Genomic DNA, 21398 nt, shown 5'->3' on the forward strand with positions numbered 1-21398 from the left:
GCATGTGATGCAAGAAATCATGCATCACCCAAAACAAAAAAAAAAAAAAAAAATCACACCATTCCCTCCAAATGCCTGTCCAGTTCCTCCTTAAATTTATTCAGCCTATCAACTTCCACAATGACAGATGGAAGTTTGTTCCAGCAATTAACCACCCGCTGGCTAAAGGCAAATTTCCGCACATCTATTCTACATCTGGCCTTTCTTAATTTGAATTTATGCCCCCTTAGGTTCGTAATCTGAACAAGTGGAAGGATCCCATCAGAATTCAGCGTGCTCAACCCATTCAAGGCCTTATACACCTCAATGAGATCACCGCGCAGGTGCCTAGTCTCCAGCCACTGCAATCTGCAGAACTTAAGCCTCTCTTGGTAAGAGGATCCCTTCATTCCCCTCACCAATCTTGTTGCTCTTCTCTGTACACGCTCAAGCAAATCTACATTCTTCCTAAAATGAGGCCTCCAGACCTGTACGCAGTACTCAAGGCGTGGCCTGACCATTGCCTTATACAGAGGGACAATCACCTCCTTTTCCCTGATAGCAAAATTCCTATATATCATTGACAAAACCCCATGACCTGCCCTGGCAGCCTGTTTGCATTGCTCAGAAAACTTCATATCTGATTGGACAATTACTCCCAGGTCTTTTTCATTTTCTACCACCTTAAGTGTAGTACCACACAGTTGGTACGTTACTCTGAGGTTAGTTCTACCCATATGCAGTACTTTGCATTTGTCAAGGTTAAACTTCAGTTGCCGCTTCTTAGCCCATCTGCCCAAATTATCTAGCTCCTGTTGCAGTAGCACACTGCCATTACTGTCATTAACAACCCTGCTAACCTTTGTATCACTGCAAACTTCGACATTAAGCCTGATATACCTTCATCAATATCATTGATAAATATACAAAAACAACAGTGGACCCAACACCAAACCCTGTGGGACTCCAAACTGGCTTCTATTATTCTCCCTGCCACAACCAGCCAGGATCCTTTTTCTCACACATATTGTAATTTTGTAGAAAATTACGATCTACAGAAATTCAAATCTAATGTCAACAATTATTGTCTTTCATCTTCTCAACCCAGGCATGGTACTAAGTACTGTAGATTCTAATATCTTTCATATTTAGGGTTTCATTAAAAAAATGAAGAGAATAACTCCTCCCCCCTCATGTCTGTCCCTTCTGTACACATTGTACTCCCCATGTTCAAATTCTGCATCCTTTATATCTGAGTGACACCACATCTTCAATACCCCTACAATATATCTACATTTGATGACTTAATCAATAGTTCCAGTTACTCAAATTTATTTACTATGCTCCTAGCATTAGCATACATGCATCTGTTCTTACTCTTAGTTACCCAAAATCAGCCCATATATTTACTTATTCCATGAGAACCCGTGGTAGAGCTTGAAATCCCCGATACCATGCTTTCTAGGTTGTTGCATTCTCCAATAGAAGCAATGCAAGAATCTCTTTCACCTCTCTCTGTGGCTGTTGTTAATCTATTAGTCTCCATATTCCTCCAAGCTAACAGTTTTCTGACCCACCTAACTCTACCTTGATAGCATCAACAAATATTCTTGCTCTCCTTCCCACCTCTGTAGAAGCAATCTCTCCTGTTAACAAGTACAGACCACCATAAGAAAAATGCTACCCCATGAACCTTGGACAGTCTCTACAGGGCTGTAATGATTGATAAGGCCTCAACTAATACTCTCGCATATGTTTTTTGTGCAGAATTGCAGACACTTTGATATTTAATCTTAAAGAGCAACTTTTCCCCAACATTGCCCTGTACTTGTTAATTAAATCTTCAGGTTTCCTACTCTTAATATCATTAGTGCAAGTTCTTAAAGAATGAAGAATCTGCACTACAAGAATATCACCCTGTGTGCCCTTAAAAGATAATCTCTGCACTATAACAATATTCTACTTCTGCCCTGGCAGACATATCCTGGTCCTATTCCACCTATCCTTTTATGTACAATATATTTCCCTAACAACAGCCAAGACAATAACTACCTCTGAGACCAAAGGATAGACTTTTTTCAAAAAATTTGATGAATCGGCATAAATGTTCCCTTTTGTATTGATATTTTTTTATTTTATTCACTTTGAGTTTTTTTCCCATATTATTATAAAAAAAAGTACAAAGTTCTCAATTTGTGGAAAATCCTTATGTGATACAAAAAAAATGTCAACTTTGAAGTTAATATGTTAAATTTAGAGAAGGTATCAGAGCAGAAATGCCTTTCCATAAATTTCAATCTGTAGGTTATATATATTTTCTTTGCAAAGTATGATTAAAACTCGATGCTCAACTGCCTTTTCCATATATTTTCAAGTTGCTCAATTTCTTCTTACATAAAGGCAATTCTTAATGCACAATATAAAATGATCAAATAATTATTGAGGACCATACCCTCTTTACTGCTATTGAATGAATTATAAAACAATAATATAAACTTTTATTAAAATAAACACATTAAAAACAGTCTTTAAAAAAAAAAAAAAAGTAATATTACAGATTTATCAAGATAAAAATAAAACAAAATTAATAAAAATTTCATAGTTTCATAAAAATGATATTCAGAATCACCTGCTATATCTCTTTTATCTATGTCTGTAAGAGCTTCAAACAGATCTTTAAGTGGGTTTCGAGAGGACGGTAGACCATGCAACCAAATTAACAACATTCGATAGCCATGTTCTTTATAACTGGATTTTCCTTTAAAAAAATTATTAATAATCTAATCTGCTAGAATTTACAGAAATAAATAAGTGTGTAAAAATAGTAATGAAATATTTAAATTCTCATTTATTTCATTTCCCCCAGAAGAATCTTTGTACAGTGCAACTCTGAAATAACATGACTCACTACTTGGTTTTGGCTATATTAAGGGGACATATGTACTCTTTAAAAAAAATAAAAAATACTGTTTGATAGTAATGAAATAAAACAAGAGTCACTTCCAATGAATTTAGTCCTTCACCTTTAACCGGATTTTATGTCTAAAATTTTTGTCCGGGTGGATTTTTATAAATTTGTCTAAATGTCCAGATTTTTATATTATATGCCATTTTTTTATGCAAGCTCGATGAAAACTACCGAGTTACGTTATACAGAATCTTTTTCGGAATAGGAGACGATTCTTCAATTCGAATTTCTGTGTTGACAATTAGGCGGAAGACCCCGACAACGCTGTTTAGTGCATTGAGATTGTTACCAACCCACGCCTGCTTCAGAATTTACGCACATATAAATTTTATATAGTCTAGCAATACAATACAGCTAGGCCTCGCATAACGCGAGTTCAATTAACGCGATATTCAGTTAACGCTATTTGAAAAATGATACCACTTTTCACTTTACACGATGCAAATTTCCAGTTAACGCGATCTTTTTTTTTTTTTTTTATGCGATAGTTGAAAAAGATTTGAATTGTGCATTAAGCTTACTGCGAGTCGTACGGTCAATAAACAAACGTTTGCCTGCTGCCTGCCTTGGTGTGTTCCATCAACCATCGGAAGAAGACGTTTTGTCTCCTGCTAATAAAGTCAATGCAGACTGGCATTTAAAAATTCAAATTTTTAAATGAGCCAGATGAAAATGTTACCGCGAAGGAGATAACGGAAAAAGAATTAGATGAAATCTTTCGTATCGCATAGAACCTCAAACAAAAGGTTTTATGGTCTCTGCGATATTTATTTCGCCAGGGCCCAGAGAAGATTGTTGTCAGCTATCGGAAATTGATTGATGAAAAGAGAAAGTCAACACTGTTCAAATATTTCCGCAACAGTAATTTCTTCATTGTGTATTTTATGTCAGAGGTTCCCAAAATTTCTTGGTTCACGGCGCCTTTAATGTCTCAGTAATATTCTTCAAGGCGCACCCAGACCAAAAGAAATACCTAACAGTTTCGTTTAGTAGTTAGGTCCAAACAACTTAATAAGAAATGATGAAACTGAACTACCTCGAGCTAGTAGTTCGCGCGGCATCTCAAAAATTTAAAATATTCCACGGCACACAGTTTAAGAACTGCTGTTTTATGCAATAAACATTTAGTTCCATAATTATTTTCATTATCTTTTACATTATATACAGTTAAAAAGTTATTTAAAAGGTATTTTTAAAATTCTTTATGGACATTCCAGAAGGTCAAGGACCAATTATAATTTTTCCTATTGGTTATGATATTCGATTAATGTGTTTCCATTTTGCGCGATGCGCTTGCGGGACGAATTAATCGCGTTAATCGAGGCCCACCTGTATTTTGGTTTGGAGCAGGGGTCGGCAAACTATGGCCCCCACCCTCTTTTTAATCCGGCCCGCGGGTTAATATTGTTTTTTACATGAAAAAAATTAAAAATCAAATTACGCGTGCAATAGCTGATAGTCAAGTTGAAAATAACGACCGCACGTGGCACTACTGGCGTCGCATATTCGCATTCTGTCGTCTACCGTAGAACAAGTGTTGCCAGCATTTCTCTCAGTTTTGCTTTAGCGACGCACGTGGTATTGTCTGTCACGGTGCTCTGCGATCTTTTTTTTCCCTTTTATTTATTACCCACTGTTTCCATGTCATGTCACCCTCAAGACCAAATATGAAGAGAAAAGTGGACTTCGAATGTCGTGCTTTTAAAGCTGAATGGAGTGCGAATTATTTTGTTATAGAAATAAATGACAAAGTATCATGTTTATTATGTAATGACACAATAGCTGTGCGAAAAAGAGTACAATATACGTCGTCATTACCAAACTAAGCATACGGCACAATATTCAAAACTCACAGAAAATCAACGGAAGCTAAAATTGGAAAGTTTAAAACGTAATGCATCATCACAATGCAATTTATTTGTTAAAATAAAAAAATTATAATGAAGCAGTAACTAAAATAAGCTTATGAATAACTCATTTATTAGCCAAGAAAGGAAAACTATTTAGCAATGGTGAATTAATTAAATCATGTTTTCTTGTGGCAGCCGAAGAAATGGGTCCAGAGAAAATGGATTTGTTTCGATCTGTCAGTCTTTCGGCGGGAACAACTGTTAGAAGACTTGAGGACATCGGGAGCCACATCAAGAGTCAATTAAAAGACAAGGCAAAAAATTTCAAGTGGTTTTCGTTGGCTCTTGATGAGTCTACAGACATTACTGATACTGCCCAATTGTTGCTCTTTATTCGAGGAGTCAATACTGAGTTTGAGGTTACTGAAGAATTAGCTTCTATGAATAGTCTGCATGGAACAACTACAGGAGAAGATATCTTCAAGGAAGTTGAGAAAACGCTAACACAGTACAATTTGCAATGGAATCAGTTAAAATGTGTCACAACTGATGGTGGTAGAAATATATGTGGAACGGAGAAAGGTTTAGTTGGACAAATTTTTAAGGCTTGTGAAGAAGCTAAATGTTCAAAACCTCTGGTATATCACTGTATTATTCACCAGCAGGCTCTTTGTGGGAAACACCTCAATCTGTCATGTGTTATTGAATCAGTTGCGTCAGCAGTTAACTTTATTCGCTCTGGTGGACTTAATCATCATCAGTTTCGTGATTTTTTATTAGAGATTGAAGCCGAATATCCTGATTTGCCCTACCATACAGCAGTTCGATGGCTCAGCAATGGAAAAGTTTTATTGAGATTTTTTGAATGCAGAGAAGCAACAGAAATTTTTCTAAATGAGAAAAACTGCCCACAACCACTATTATCTAACAATGAATGGCTATGGAAATTAGCATTTGTTACAGACATCGTGGGATATCTTAACAAATTTAACTTAATTACAGGGGAAAACAGGGGTGCTCATATGTGAAACGTATTCTATCGTAAAGTCACATCGTCAAAAATTTGAATTGTTTGAAATACAAATCACATTAACCAAGTTTGACCATTTTCCATGCTGTAAAAAATTTCAATTAGCGAAATCCCCATTCCCAAAAAAATTCACGGCGGATATATTTTCTGAACTTAAACTACAATTATAACATCATTTTTCGGATCTTGATGCAAGTGCAAAAGACATTTCCATATTTCAAAATCCATTTGGCTGTACAATTGAGGAGCTTCCATCAGACCTTCAATTGGAAGTGACTGATCTGCAAAATGATGATATGCTAAAGGTTAGGTTTAAAGAAATGGATCTAACCCAATTCTATAAACATCTTTCGGAAGATAAATACGGTCAATTAAAATCATATGCACGGGGATTTATACCTGTATTTGGGAGTACTTACCAATGTGAAAAGACATTTTCGAAAATGAAATATGTAAAATCGCAATACAGATCATTATTAACGGATGACCATTTGCAAACAACTTTAATGATAAGAAGTACTAACTTCGAACTCCAGTATGATGAAATATTATCTCAGAAAAAACAATTACATTCATCGCATTAGTACAAAATTAAACCAGTTCTATAATACGTTTATTAATAAATGGAAATATTTTATTAATTTTTTGTAAGTGTCAGCATGTGTATAAATATTATGTAAAATATCACTTCCTAATAAAAAGATTTTGAACCTGTTTTTTTTTTTTGTTGCTCTATGAGTAGAATTACCCATGTAAATATCTTCGAGCTTGCTACCTGGCCCGCCGAGCCTAAAAATTTTATGATCTCGCCCTTTCCAAAAAAAAGTTTGCCGACACCTGGTTTAGAGAGTAGATAATGCGTGAAGATCAGAAGATAAAGCCCAAGAAACCTATAGGGAAAAAGAAATCCAAAGAAGAAAAAATTAGTCAAGAAACACTTGTCATGATGAACTGAAGACGACAAATGAAGAGGAAGAAAAACACTGACAGGGAGAAAATTGAGTATACTGAGTTATGCAAAGCCATTAGAAAGAGACTCAGAGAGGACATAAGAAGATTTAACACAAGAAAAGTAGAACAAACATTGAAGGAAAACAAAGGATTTAAATCAGCAGCCATGAGCAGTAATACAGAAAGACAAATGATACTGAAACTGAAGAATAGCGATGGTGTACTTAAAAACAGCAGAGAAGGCATAATTCAAATAGCAGAAGACTACTATAGAGAATTATACAAGGAGCAAGGGAATGATGCCAGCAGTGGGGAAGATGGTTTGCAAAGTAGCAACACATATGACATACTCGATATTCTTCCTGATGAGGTAGAACATGCATTTAAGAAAATTAAGAATCAGAAAGCCCCGGGGGAAGATGAAGTTACTGTAGAGTTGTTAAAATTGGGAGGAAGAGACATAGCACAAAAACTGGCAAGGCTCTTCACAAAGTGCATTAGAAAAGGTGTGATGCCTAAGCAGTGGAATAATGCAATCATAGTTTTGCTGCATAAGAAAGGAGATAAATCAGAAATTGGAAATTATAGACCAATTAGCTTGTTATCCCACATCTACAAGTCATTCACAAGGGTCATTACTAACAGATTAGAAAGAATACTTGATGAGAATCAACCGAAAGAGCAAGCTGGCTTTAGGACAGGATTCTCAACTATGGATCACCTTCATGTAATATCACAGCTAATGGAGAAAGCAAATGAATATAAAACACCATTATGCCTGGCATTTGTGGATTATGAAAAGGCATTTGACTCCATACAGCATAAGGCGATGTTTCGGGCACTGGAAAGACAAGGCATAGATACCCCATATATTATGAGAGTGCTATCTCCTTTATTAGACTAGACAAAGACAGTAGGAAATTTAAAATCGAGAAAGGAGTTTGACAAGGAGACACAATATCTTCAAAGCTGTTTACTGCTGCCCTTGAGGAAGCTTTCAGAAGATTAGAAAGGAGTCAATGTGAATGGAGAGTACCTAAACCATTTACGATTTGCAGATGACATTGTGGTCATAAGCCACGATCCCAAAGAATTAGAGGAAAATCTTAATCGGTTATGCACAGTTAGTAAGGATTTTGGACTAAAGATGAATATGGCTAAAACAAAAGTAATGATGAACAAGTATGCTACAGAAAGGAAAATAATGATTGAAGGAGCAGTAATTGAAAAGGTGAAGTCATATACTTATCTGGGACAAGTTATTAGCTGTAATAATGATAAATGGCTGGAAGTCAAGAGAAGAATAAATTTTGGATGGATAGCATTCAGGAAATATAGTCACATACTGAAGAGCAATATCCCAGTTTGTCTGAAACATAAAATAATGAACCAATGTATACTCCCCACCATGACTTATGGAAGTGAAACTTGGGCACTCACCAAAAGAATGGAAGAGAAGCTGAGAACTACACAGCGAAGAATGGAAAGAATTACATTGGGAATCAGACTGTTAGATAAGAAGAGAAACACATGGATTAGGCAGCAAGCTCAAGTAAAGGACATTCTTATCAAAACTAAAGAACTAAAATGGTCTTGGGCAGGACATATAGCTCGAAGACATGATGACAGATGGACTAAGAAAATAACAGAATGGTACCCAAGAGGAGCTAGAAGAAAACCTGGAAGACAAAGGCGGAGATGGATAGTTGAAATTCATGAGTTTTTGGGTAGTAAATGGATGGCCAGTGCTCAAAACAGAAGGAACTGGAAAGTTGCTGGAGAGGCCTTCATCCTGCAGTGGATTGAAAATGGCTGATGATGATGATGAAGATCAGATGGTGTGCTAGAAAAAGATATATAAATTACAGGAATTCCAGCATGTCAAATAAATATTGACAGTTAGAGGGACTGTTTTCTCTAGAAATTGATTGCAGCATATGAAAACGTGGATTTGAGTTGTGTGCATACCAAATTGATCGAAAGTTGCGTACTGTCGACTAAATTTGGTATACTTATCAACAATCCAATCAAGAGGCAGATACTAGTTTATTTAATACCAAAGTTTACTTTTTTTTAAAATACTGTTTTTAGCATTAGCAGAGGCATATGATGCAAGAAAGCAAGCTTATTCAGCATCAGCCAAAAAAAAAAAAAAAAAAAACCCCAATCCAATTTTACCCCTCCGTTCGTTCGAAATACCTGTCCAGTTGAGCTTTAAATTTGTTTAGGCTATCAACTTCAACAACAAGTGATGGAAGTCGGTTCCACCAACCAACCACCCGCTGGCCAAAGGCAAATTTCCGCACATCTATCCGACATCCGTCCTTCCATTTGAATTTATGCCCTCTGAGGTGATTATTCTGAGCAAGATGAAGAATCCCATTGGCATTGAGCATGCTCAAACCATTCAAAGCCTTATACACCTCTATCAGATCACCTCGCCGGTGCCTAGTCTCCAGACTCTGTAATTTGCAAAATTTAAGCCTTTCTTCGTAAGAGCAATCCTTTGTTCCATTCACTAATCTTGTTGCCCTTCTCTGTACCCGTTCCAGCAGCTCTACATCCTTCTTGAAATGAGGCCTCCAGACCTGTATACAGTACTCAAGATGTGGCCTAACCATTGCCTTATACAAGGGAATAATCACCTCCTTATCCCTGCTAGAAAAATTCCTGTATATCATTGACAAGACACCATGAGCTACTCTTGTAGCTCGTCTGCACTGCTCAGAGAACTTCATATCTGCCTGCACAATTACCCCCAGGTCCTTTTCATTCTCCACCACTGTCAGTGTAGTACCGCAGAGTTGATAAGTTGCTCTGGGGTTACTGTTTCCCATATGTAGTACTTTACATTTGTCAATGTTAAACTTCATTTGCCACCTCTCAGCCCATCTGTTCAACTTTTCCAGATCCTGTTGCAGCAGCATAGCGTCAGTAGTGTCCTTAACGACCCTGCCAACCTTTGTATCATCTGCAAACTTGGACATTAAACTTGATATACCATCATCAATATCATTCATAAACACCAAAAACAACAACGGACCCAACACTGAACCTTGAGGAACTCCACTAATAACATTAGTCCACGTTGAGCAGTGTCCATTGATTACCACTCTCTGTCTTCTGCCACTCAACCATCCCCTTATCCATAGCAGCAATTTGCCTCCAATGCCACACTGCTCCAATTTGTGCAGCAGTGTGGCATTGGAGGCAAATTGCTGCTATGGATAAGGGGATGGTTGAGTGGCAGAAGACAGAGAGTGGTAATCAATGGACACTGCTCAACGTGGACTAATGTTATTAGTGGAGTTCCTCAAGGTTCAGTGTTGGGTCCGTTGTTGTTTTCGGTGTTTATGAATATATTGATGATGGTATATCAAGTTTAATGTCCAAGTTTGCAGACGATACAAAGGTTTTTTTTCACTTTAATAACAAAAATATTTATTATCCATCTTTATACCTGTAGGTACTTTTCTGCAATTAGGTTAGTTTAGTTGAATGTAAAACATAACCTAACCTTAATAAAATTTATGCTTCACTACTTACAATAAAAAATATTTATTATTATTTCAATTATAAAAATTAATATTATAAAGACTATACATCCCCTAAAATGCCTAAATGGAAGTGCATGTTTACAGAAGAGATGAAAAACAAATTTCCATGTTTTGTATCTGGCTGAGAGAGTAATGGGAAGCTGAATGTAAAGTTTGCGGAATGGGGACATATGTTTCAGTAGCCAATAAAGGGGTTGGTGATTTGAAGTATCATATTGAAACTGAGAAGCACAAGAAAGTGCTTCTCAGTTTCAATATGATAGTTTCATCAATTCTTCGGGAAAGGTTACAGATTTTTTTATCAAAGCTGTCGGTAAAATAGAATATGATCTGGCTGCTGCAGAGGGTACCTTTGCTTTTCACACTGTTAAACATCATAGTAGTTACAAATTAATGGATTGCACAACTGTCATGTTAAAAAATGTATTTTGTGATTCTGAGATAGCAAAAAGATTTTCCTGCGCTAGAACCAAGACAGAAGAAATTGTAAACTTTGTACTTGCAAATCATTCTCTTTATGTTACTGTAAAAACTTTAAAATAAAATAAAATTGCATACTGCGGGGTCTCAACTGATGGAAGTAATCATGGTTCTGAAAAAATCTTCCCATTAATTATTCAGTATTTTGATGTAAATGAAGGAGGGTTACAAACAAAATTAATTGAATTACAGAAGATGTCTAATAAGACTGCAGATACCATTTCTATGTATGATAAAGAAACTCTTGAAAAAAAAAAATGGTTTGTGTGAAACATGTATTGCATTCACTGGGGACAATTGCAATACAATGTTTATAGCCTTAGTTGCTAATGCATCAATAAAATCAAATCAAGCAATACAATGTTTGGAGGATTGAGACGAAATGAAGAAGGGAATAATGTCTTTGCAAAATTAAAGAAATTGTTGCATAACAAGACTTTGATTGGAGTGGGCTGCCCTGCACATATTTTAAACAATTGTCTTCAGAATGCCGCAGAACTTTGGGAAGTTGATATAGAGAACATTGTTTTTAAAATTTACCAGTATTTTCATAATTATACAGTCCGGACTGAAGAGCTTAAGGAATACTGTGAGTTTGTTGAGATTGAATATAGACAGCTCCTTTCTCACAGCAAGACAAGATGGCTTTCATTATTTCCAAGCATCACAAGGCTCATAGATATGTTTCCAGCTTTACAGGCTTATTTTCTATCCCAAGAAAAACCTCCCATTGTGATTAAAAGGTTCTTTGAAAATGGATTTAGTGAGATTCATCTTTGGTTCATGGAATCACTTAGGAGTGTATTCCATACACATATACAATGAATTGAAAGGGAAAGTAACTCAGCTGCAGAAGTGCTAGATGTGTTAGTCTCAATGAAAGAAAATATCTCGAAACGAATGGATCACAACTTCATGCCATTAAGAGTAAAGGAAATGCTATACAAAAAACATGATGAAGGACTTGTACTTGAATGTGAAAAATTTTCTAGTGATACAAAAAATCTGTATAGAAATTGCATGGAATATTTAGATAAGTGGCTTCACCATATGGAATCCATTTCCTGTTTTATGTGGATGAAAATGGATGCAGTACCAAGCTGGAACGATGTAGAATGTTCTATTTCCTACTTGATTGACAAAGGGGTAACAATTGATGATGTTAAGTGTTTTGACCAATTTAACAATTTGAAGAAATTTTTTGAGGATTAAATGAATAACAAAGATTTTAAAAACATGCTTATACATGAAAAGTGGGCCAAATATTTTAGTAATTCAAAAAATATTGAATTCCATTCAGAATTGTTGAAAATTGTCCAGTTTTTCTTTGCAATTCCTCCTCACAATGCAAATGTAGAGAGAGTATTCTCTCTAATGCAAAGTCAGTGGATGAAAAAAAGGAATAGGTTAAATGTCAATTCTGTAAAAGGTATTTTGTTTTTGCAGTACAATTTCAAACACATGTCATGCTTTGATTTTTACACATATTTGAGAGGCAATCCAGCTATTGAAAGAAATAATTTCTCAAGACAAATATGAATGTACTAATCCTAAACATCAGTAAATGTGGTTTACATTGTCTTTATTTTATTATTTGCATAATATATTTGTCCTCTTTTTTAATCCAAGATGAACTTTTTGTCCTCTTTTATTCGCCCCAAAACATGTAAATGTCCTCTTTTTATGAGCGCAGAAGATGGTAACCCTATCTTATCTCAATTTTAGCTCATATAATTAGAGGTGCCACATCTCTGAGTTTGAGTGTATGGTATATTTTGGCTTCAGATTTTGTTGTAATTTTTCTGAATCATAAGAATGATAGAGAAAAAAATAAAATTCCATTCCATTTTCAGGCAAAATGTGATCTTATTGTATGTTATTACATGCTTTTTTATATAATGTATATAACTTAAGAAACTATTTAATACTTATATTACTTAGATCGAGCTACAGAATTCTTCAATATGAAGCCCTCACCATCGAATGGTACCGACACCATTCCGATCTCAACATTATTAACGCTAAACTTCCCTTCAACCTCTCACCGGCTTGGAACCTCTCGCAGCTAAAGTTCCCACGTGTCAAAAAGAGCATCACGAGAGTATAGATAAACTTTAAATACAACATGCGATCACTTCTCTTCCATTTGCCAACTGATGACGGTTCATTTAACGAAAGTCCCTTGCAATGACTATTGGCACCACCGGTCTTCTCTTTTATTTCATTCTTTCATTCGTGTCCTTCAACCTTTTTATGACAACCAAGGATTGGAGATCTGCACTTCTACTTCCTTGCGCTCATTTTAAATCTGTTTAAAATACCTTTACCCCATTCTCTGCCTTAGTTCTTTTTAATGCTTCTTCCAACCTAAATTTAGCCGCCATCTACCAATAAATTTATTGCAGATTTATACAAGGTGAGTACCGTTTTTTTAGGCATTTGCCATTCATTTTTTTGTCAGTTTTGTCACGGTATTATAAGCCTACTATAATTTCACTATTGTCATACTTATATTACACTAATAATACAAGTATTAAATATTAATAAAATACATTCTATTTCTATAATTATATATTTTTAGTATAAAGTATATAAAATAATATTTGAATTTGAATTAAATATAAAAATTAAATCAGGCAAATAATTGATGAGATTTTTGGCATTGCTGTTATCCAGAAAATTATAATATATTTTTATTTCTATGCAGTACAATCAATCATTTGCTGACTCATGTTTTAAACTATAGCATTGATACGGTCCTAAATAAGAAATCAGAAATCTATACAAGAAAATAATTATCAAAAAAGTCTTTTTAGTAGTTTTAGACTACTATTAATAAAACTACTAATAATAATATATATCTACTATTAAAAGACTAGCATGTAACATGTCATATAATGCCAGAAAAAAACTATAAATGAAAAAAAAAAAAATAATAATAATAAAATTATTGTTTAAAATTTATTCTAGCTCATATTTTATAACATTTCGTATACAGTACAGTATACTTCAGGGGTTCATTCACACATTACACAATGTCATATTTTAACTTTTTGAAACATTCTCCTGAAATGATATCAATGAAGGTATACTATGCTTAATGTCCAAGTTTGCAGACAATACAAAGGTTGCCAAAGTTAGGCAGACGGGCTGAAAAGTGGCAACTGAAGTTTAACGTGGACAAATGCAAAGTAATCCATATGGGTAGCAGTAGCCCAAGAGAAACGTACCAACTGAGTGGTACCACACTCAGGGAAGTGGAGAATAAAAAGGACCTGGGGGTAATTGTGCAGTCAGATATGAAGTTCTCTGAGCAGTGCAGATGAGCTGCCAGAGCAAGTCATGGAGTTTTGTCAATGATATATAGGAATTTTCCTAGCAGAGACAAGAAACTGATTATCCCTTTGTATAAGGCAATGGTCAGGCCACACCTTGAGTACTGCATACAGGTCTAGGGGGCCTCATTTTAGGAAGGATGTAGACCTGCTGGAACAAGTACAGAGAAGGACAACGAGGTTAGTGAGGGGAACAGAGGGTTTCTCTTACCAAGAAAGGCTTAAGTTTGTCTGGAGACTATGCACCCGCAAGGTGATCTGATTGAGGAGTATACGGCTTTGAATGGTTTGAGAGCAATTCAGTGCTGAGGGGATTCTTTCTTTTGCTCAATTTACACGCTTGAGGAGGCATAAATTCAATCAAGGAAAGTCAGTTGTAGAATAGATGTGCGGAAATTTGCCTTTAGCCAGCAGGTGGGTGATTGCTGGAACAAATTTACATCTGTTGTTGTGGAAGTTGATAGCTTAAATAAATTTAAGGCTGAACTAGACAAACATTTGGAGTGACCAGATGGGTGAAATGGGAAGGGTTTTTTTGGCTGATGCTGTATAAGTTTGCTTTCTTGCATCATATGCCTCAACTAATGGGCAGCAACTTGGTAACAACAGCTTTGACCCCTTTCCCATTAAAGCATAACATTTTCTGCACCATAACCTCTGCCCTCGACCCATAATTCATAATAAAATTTTACATGATCCTTCCTTCCCTCATTTTGATCTCAATAAACAATAGTAGGTTACTATTAATTACTAAAAATTAATAGTAACTGTTTCATAGAATTTGGGGCCATTCCCCCATTATGTCATGTGATTTTTTAACTTTTTAAACATACCTCCTCCCTTCTAATAATCCAAAATAACAGCTTTAACTCTCTTTCCAATTATTATGCAATGAAATAATTCAATTAAGATCATATTACTTATTCGCATAACATTAATGCAACCTCTCCTCTCTCACACATATCATACCCTAACGTTTTATCTCTTCTCCCTCTCCCCAACTTTATTCTGAGAACTAAAAAAAAATTAGCATTAGTTTATTCAAGATCTAGCAAGTAGCATTATTAATTTCCTTCTACTGCTAAATGTAAGAGTGCACTGGATGCTGTTAAGCCTGAACAGCATCACAGAGTTTTCTAAAATTAATTTAAGAAAATTATGCATTGCACTTACTGGTAATTTCATGTGGTGAAAACTGGATAAAATATAACGTGAACAAATAATATCATTTTCACGAATGAATTTTTTCAGATGAACAGTTCACTGCTGGCTTGACCTTAACAAATTGAATTCAAAAATCACAGGATAGTGTCAATCTAGACTGGTGAGAGCAGAGACATTTTTGGGCTTTCTTCTCAATATGGCTTAATTAGCTGCTGGTAGTGGTAGTAGCAGTGGCATGTGATGCAAGAAAGCAAGTGTAGGAGCTTATGCAGCATCAGCCAAAAAAAAAAAAAAAAAAACACACCATTCCCTCCAAATGCCTGTCCAGTTCCTCCTTAAATTTATTTAACCTATCAACTTCCACAATGACAGATGGAAGTTTGTTACAGCAATTAACCACCCGTTGGCTAAAGGCAAATTTCCGAACATCTATTCTACATCTGTCCTTTCTTAATTTGAATTTATGCCCCCATAGGTTCGTAATCTGAACAAGTGGAAGGATCCCATCAGAATTCAGCGTGCTCAACCCATTCAAGGCCTTATACAGCTCAATGAGATCACCGTGCAGGTGCCTAGTCTCCAGCCACTGCAATTTGCAGAACTTAAGCCTCTCTTGCTAAGAAGATCCCTTCATTCCCCTCACCAATCTTGTTGCCCTTCTCTGTACATGCTCAAGCAAATCTACATCCTTCCTAAAATGAGGCCTCCAGACCTGTACGCAGTACTCAAGGCGTGGCCTGACCATTGCCTTATACAGAGGGACAATCACCTCCTTTTCCCTGCTAGCAAAATTCCTATATATCATTGACAAAACCCCATGACCTGCCCTGGCAGCCTGTCTGCATTGCTCAGAAAACTTCATATCTGAGTGCACAATTACTCCCAGGTCTTTTTCATTTTCTTCCACCTTAAGTGTAGTACCACACAGTTGGTACGTTTCTCTGGGGTTACTTCTACCCATATGCAGTATTTTGCATTTGTCAAGGTTAAACTTCAGTTGCCACTTCTTAGCCCATCTGCCCAAATTATCTAGATCCTGTTGCAGTAGCACACTGCCATGACTGTCATTAACAACCCTGCCAACCTTTGTGTCATCTACAAACTTCGACATTAGGCCTGATATACCTTCTCAATATCATTGATAAATATACAAAACAACAGTGGACATAACACCGAACCCTGTGGGACTCCACTAATAACATTAGTCCACGAAGAGTAGCACCCATTGATTACCACCCTCTGTCTTCTCCCAGTTAACCATCCTTTTATCCATTGTAGCAACTTACCCTTAATACCACTCTGCTCCAATTTGTACAATAGTCTTCCATGCGCAACAGTGTCAAAAGCTTTCCTGAAATCCAAATATATGATATCAAAATTATTTTTTGCATCCAGTTCCTTTGTGACCACATCATAATAACCAATCAAATTTGTCAGACAAGACTTTCCCTTAACAAACCCATGCTGTGTCTGAATTATTGCTGCAGTCTTGTCTAGATGATCCTGCAATGCATCTTTAACCAGTGACTCCATCATTTTACCCGGAACAGAAGTTAAACTAACTGGTCTGTAATTACTCGTGTCACCCTTCGATCCACCTTTGGGAATTGGGGATACATTTGCACATCTCCAGTCTGTGGGAACCTCCCCTGAGTCCAAGGATGCTCTCATAATTATGGCTAAGGGTTTGCTTAGTTGCTTTGCCGCCTCCTTTAATATAACTGGATAGATCCCATCCACCCCAGGTATCTTTCTTATGTTTAACTTCAACAATTTCTCCTCCACTTTGCTCTCAGTTATTACAAAATCATTAAGCACACTGCTACAATTTGATAACCTTGTGGCATTTTCAAACCTTAATAATTCCTCATGTGTGAATGTAGATGCAAAATACTCATTCAGTTTGTTTGCTATCTGAGCAAGATCATCAACAGTCGAACCATCGATGTCAAGTGGACCAATGAGATTCATCCCCTTCCTTTTAGAGTTTATATAAGTAAAGAAATCCTTGCTGTTTTTCTTAGCATCTTTTGCCAAAGATTTCTCGTAATCTGCCTTCGCCTGCCGAACCTCCTTTGTGACCTGATTACAGACTAGCTTATATCTGCCATAGGCTTCTGCGGTGACTGAGATACATCCCATGCATCTCAGTCACGAGTCTCATTAGTTCATTTGATAACCATTTAGGCCTAAACCTTGAATAATATTTTTTAATAGGTATGAAACTTTTAGTAGCATCCACGATTAATTCCTTGAATGCTTCCCACTTAGAATTTACTGTTTGTAACATCGTCAGTTGATCACACTGTACAGAATTTAAAAACTGTCTGAGACCACTGTACTCACCTTTGCGGAAGCAAAAACCTTTTCCTTTACCCCTGATGGTAATTTTATCTTTAAGTCAACCGGTGAAATACCACCACTTTGCTTATTGGAGGCTTGAAGTGGTGAAACCCATGTTTAGTCTCTAGAGCAAAGTTTCCGGCATCCCCTCTCCCCATACTTCTCCTTCAACCCATGCACGGTACTAAGTACTATAGGTTTTTGATACCTTTCGTGTTTGGGGTTTTCATTAAAAAAAAAAAAAAAAAAGTAAATCCCACATCAGTACACTGTGATCACTGCCACCTAGTGGTTCCTTTATCTGCAAATTCTTAATACACGAATGATCACTGCTGATAACCAGATCAAGAGTATTACTTTCTCTGGTTGCCTCTCAAACATGCTGCTGCAGAAAACAATCATCCAATAAATCCACAAAAGTCTTACTAGTGTGTGAGTGATCAACCCACAAGTTCCAGTCAATATCTGGGAAGTTAAAATTCCCCATTATAAGACATTCTGATTTACTGGCCCACTCTATTTCTCTGTACAATTGTTCATTGTACTCATTCGAGTCATTAGGCCTATAACACACTCCTACTGTTATTTTTGCTTTCGCAGTGCTTATCTCACACCAAACTGACTCAACAGTGCACTGTTCGTCTATATTAACTGGGTGCACTTCCTTTGATTTTATGTTTTTCTTAATTAACAGCATAACACCTCCTCCCTTTCTGTCCTGTCTATCCTTTCTGTACACATTGTACTCCCCAAATTCCAGTTCTGCATTTCTTATATATGTGTGACACCACGTCTCTGCTATCCCAACAATATCCTCCTTTGATGTCTTGACCAACACTTCAAATTCATCAAATTTATTTACTGTACTTCTAGCACTGGTATACATGCAAGCATACATGCTCCTATGCCTATTCCTAGTTACCCTAACACATCCCATATATCCACCTATTTCATGATGACTGCCATCCATCCCTGAAACCCCCAACACCCCTCGCTCCAGATCACTTCTTATTCTAATAGAAGTTGTGCAAGAATCACCTTCACCTCTGCCTGCGGTTACTGTTAAACTATTTGTCTTTGTATCCCCCCAAGCTAGCAGTTTTCCGACCCACCTAACACTGCCTCGATAGCATCAGCAAATATTTATTTTCCGAAGTGGTGTTTAATCATTCCGTTCATTTTATTATATTTTTGTAGTTTAGTGTGGATTTCTTTCCCTTCATTTGATATTAAATTTCCCAAATAAGTGAAACAGATATTTTTTCTATTATTTTGTCATTAACAACAATTTTTACTCTTTGTGTGTGTTTTCCATATAATCCCATTGATTTTGTTTTTGAGGTGGAGATTTTCATCTCGTACTTTTTACCTATTTTATTCAGTTCATTTGCTGCTATCTGTAGTTCAACTTTGGGTTTTGCAATTATAACTTGATCATCAGCATATAATATAGTTTGGATTTTATTCCTGTTGTTCAACTGTATTCCATTGTTAATTGTTTGTTTCCATTCTTTGATAATTTTATTGATGTAGATATTAAATAAATATTTATTTATTTAATTTAATAAATATTTAATATTTTAGTCCACATCCTTGTTTGACTCCTTTATTGGTATTAATTTGTTTGACTCCTTTATTGGTGTTAATTGGGTCTGATAGTTGGCCATTAGAATATTTTATGCAGACTTGAGTTTTTATATAGGCTTTGCATCACTTTATGGAGTTGGGTTGGGATATTTTCTTCATATAGAATCTGCCAAAGTTTTTCCCAGTTTACATTGTCATATGCTTTTGCATAATCAATAAACAGCAGAAATATTATTAGGTTGAATTCTCTTCTTTTCTCCAAAATTTGTTGTAATGAGAAAATGGCATTTATTTTGAATTTACTGAAGTTAATTATATAGCAATAGCTTAATTTTATCAGTGCTCACCTCATTATCCATATATTATCTTTTGAAGTTCATTGGAAAGATGAAAGCATGAATAAAAACTAAATTAAAAGTTAAAAATAGAATTTAACTACATTAGTAATTAAAGTTGAGCCTGGAGGAAGAAGAAGTGCACCACCCATTCCCCCGGTTGTCATCCATAAAATCACTATGTAAACGTAAAACCTAATCCTAAAAATTGTAACGCCAAAAGTCTAATCGAAGGACTTTTGAAGTATTCATCATTAGTTGGCTGAAAGGTGAAAGCGAAGGCAGAGTTTAACTTTTAATTTAGTTTTTATTCATGCTTTCATCTTTCCAATGAACTTCAAAAGATAATATATGGATAATGAGGTGAGTACTGATAAAATTAAGCTATCACTATAAAATTAACTTGCTGAGAGATTCAATTCACAATGGCACACATTGAATATCTTCAGTTGCTGAGACATTCAATATGTGCCATCATCACAGAGTTTTAATTCCTGCATTTTAATTGATCAATAACCCTTTCTTGCATTTTTTCAAGTGTCTCCTGTTGGAATTCAGGGAAATAAGTAACACATTTAGGCCATTCCTTCATGCAGCACTTATAGAGTAGGAACATACTTTGTCATAGGTGACTGCAATGTTATCAATTTCATTCTTGACATTGAAGCTTTTCCAAAATTTCCTAAAGTGGGCTCCAAGCATTTAGTGGAAGTGATCATATGGCAATATTGCTCGAAATCAGCAATCACATTTTGGCCTATGGGCTGTAAGACTGACTTCACTGGGAGAAAAGATAATGGACTTCTTCATCCATCCCCATCAGTGCATATGGGCTTCGAACCTAATGGCACTACCAGGTGAAGTCAATAAAAAAAAAAAAAAAAAAAAGTCCATCCCCACCATTTGATGACTAAATCATCCTATAAAGGTTGTCTAGATAGCTTGGGGCACTGTTAATGATCAACACTGCCTTCACTTCCAAGTTATTATTACTTAGGTAAATGTTCTCTGCAGGGCAGGGCAGGGCAGAACCACTCTTGGATAAAGGCTCTAGTAACTTAATTTACTTGCTTGACTTCCAAACCACAGGAAACTAAATTCTGTCAAAGTTCTTGGGTTCGTGTAGGGGTAAATGAGCATTGGTTTCAACTTAAAATCCCAAGCAGCATTGTCTTCTGGGAGAAGTATGTTGATTCTTAGATGACTTGACAAGCTCTTCCTTTGGGATGAAAGTTCTGTTGAACGTCTTCCAAACAGCTTTGTTTCACTGATGTTGAAGACTTGTTCAGGACCAAGCCCCACAAATTGTGCAAACTTCCTGATCTTCCTGTGATTGGATATTAGCACTTACTAACTCAACAAACTAAATGAATTAGGAACAAAATAAAAAGACAACGATGATTTCAGGCTTTTGCTGTACTAGCAAAAAAAAAAAAAAAAGTCTGCATAACTGTGTTCACTTTTATCATACCCTTCCAAACTCCAGTACTGACCAAACTGCCTCTTAAATATCATAAGACTGCTAACCTCAACCATCCTGGAAGGTAAGGTAGATTATTCGAATGGTAGAAACATGCTGGCCAAATGTAAACTTCTATAGGTTCAGTCTATTAGTCCTTCTCCCCCCCATCAACACCTCAATAAAATTGTATTTAGGTTTCCAGGATTCTTTATTCCATTTCATTGTGATAATTTCATAGTTGTTTATTTTGCTACATTCCCTGCCCAGTGTCTTATACAACTTGGTTTGTTGGTTTTTTTTTTTTTAGAAGCATTAGCAACTAAGGCCATATTGCTCCGGGGGGGGGGGATATGCGGT

The 21398-nt window shown here is 36.0% G+C and overlaps 1 protein-coding gene across 1 annotated transcript in view; it reads right to left on the minus strand.

Moving 5' to 3' along the window:
- Positions 1 to 21398, minus strand: part of LOC150087031 (uncharacterized) — a 346277-nt gene that overhangs the window by 16102 nt on the left and 308777 nt on the right. Inside the window, exon 14 of the mRNA XM_090371763.1 lies at positions 2609 to 2737. Coding sequence (XP_090227889.1) covers positions 2609 to 2737 — 129 coding nt within the window. The remainder of the gene's footprint in view (positions 1 to 2608; positions 2738 to 21398) is intronic.

The sequence above is a fragment of the Mastigoproctus giganteus genome, chromosome 4 (assembly GCF_048544385.1).
Source record: "Mastigoproctus giganteus isolate SK-2022 chromosome 4, ASM4854438v1, whole genome shotgun sequence".
NCBI classification, from domain to species: domain Eukaryota; kingdom Metazoa; phylum Arthropoda; class Arachnida; order Uropygi; family Thelyphonidae; genus Mastigoproctus; species Mastigoproctus giganteus.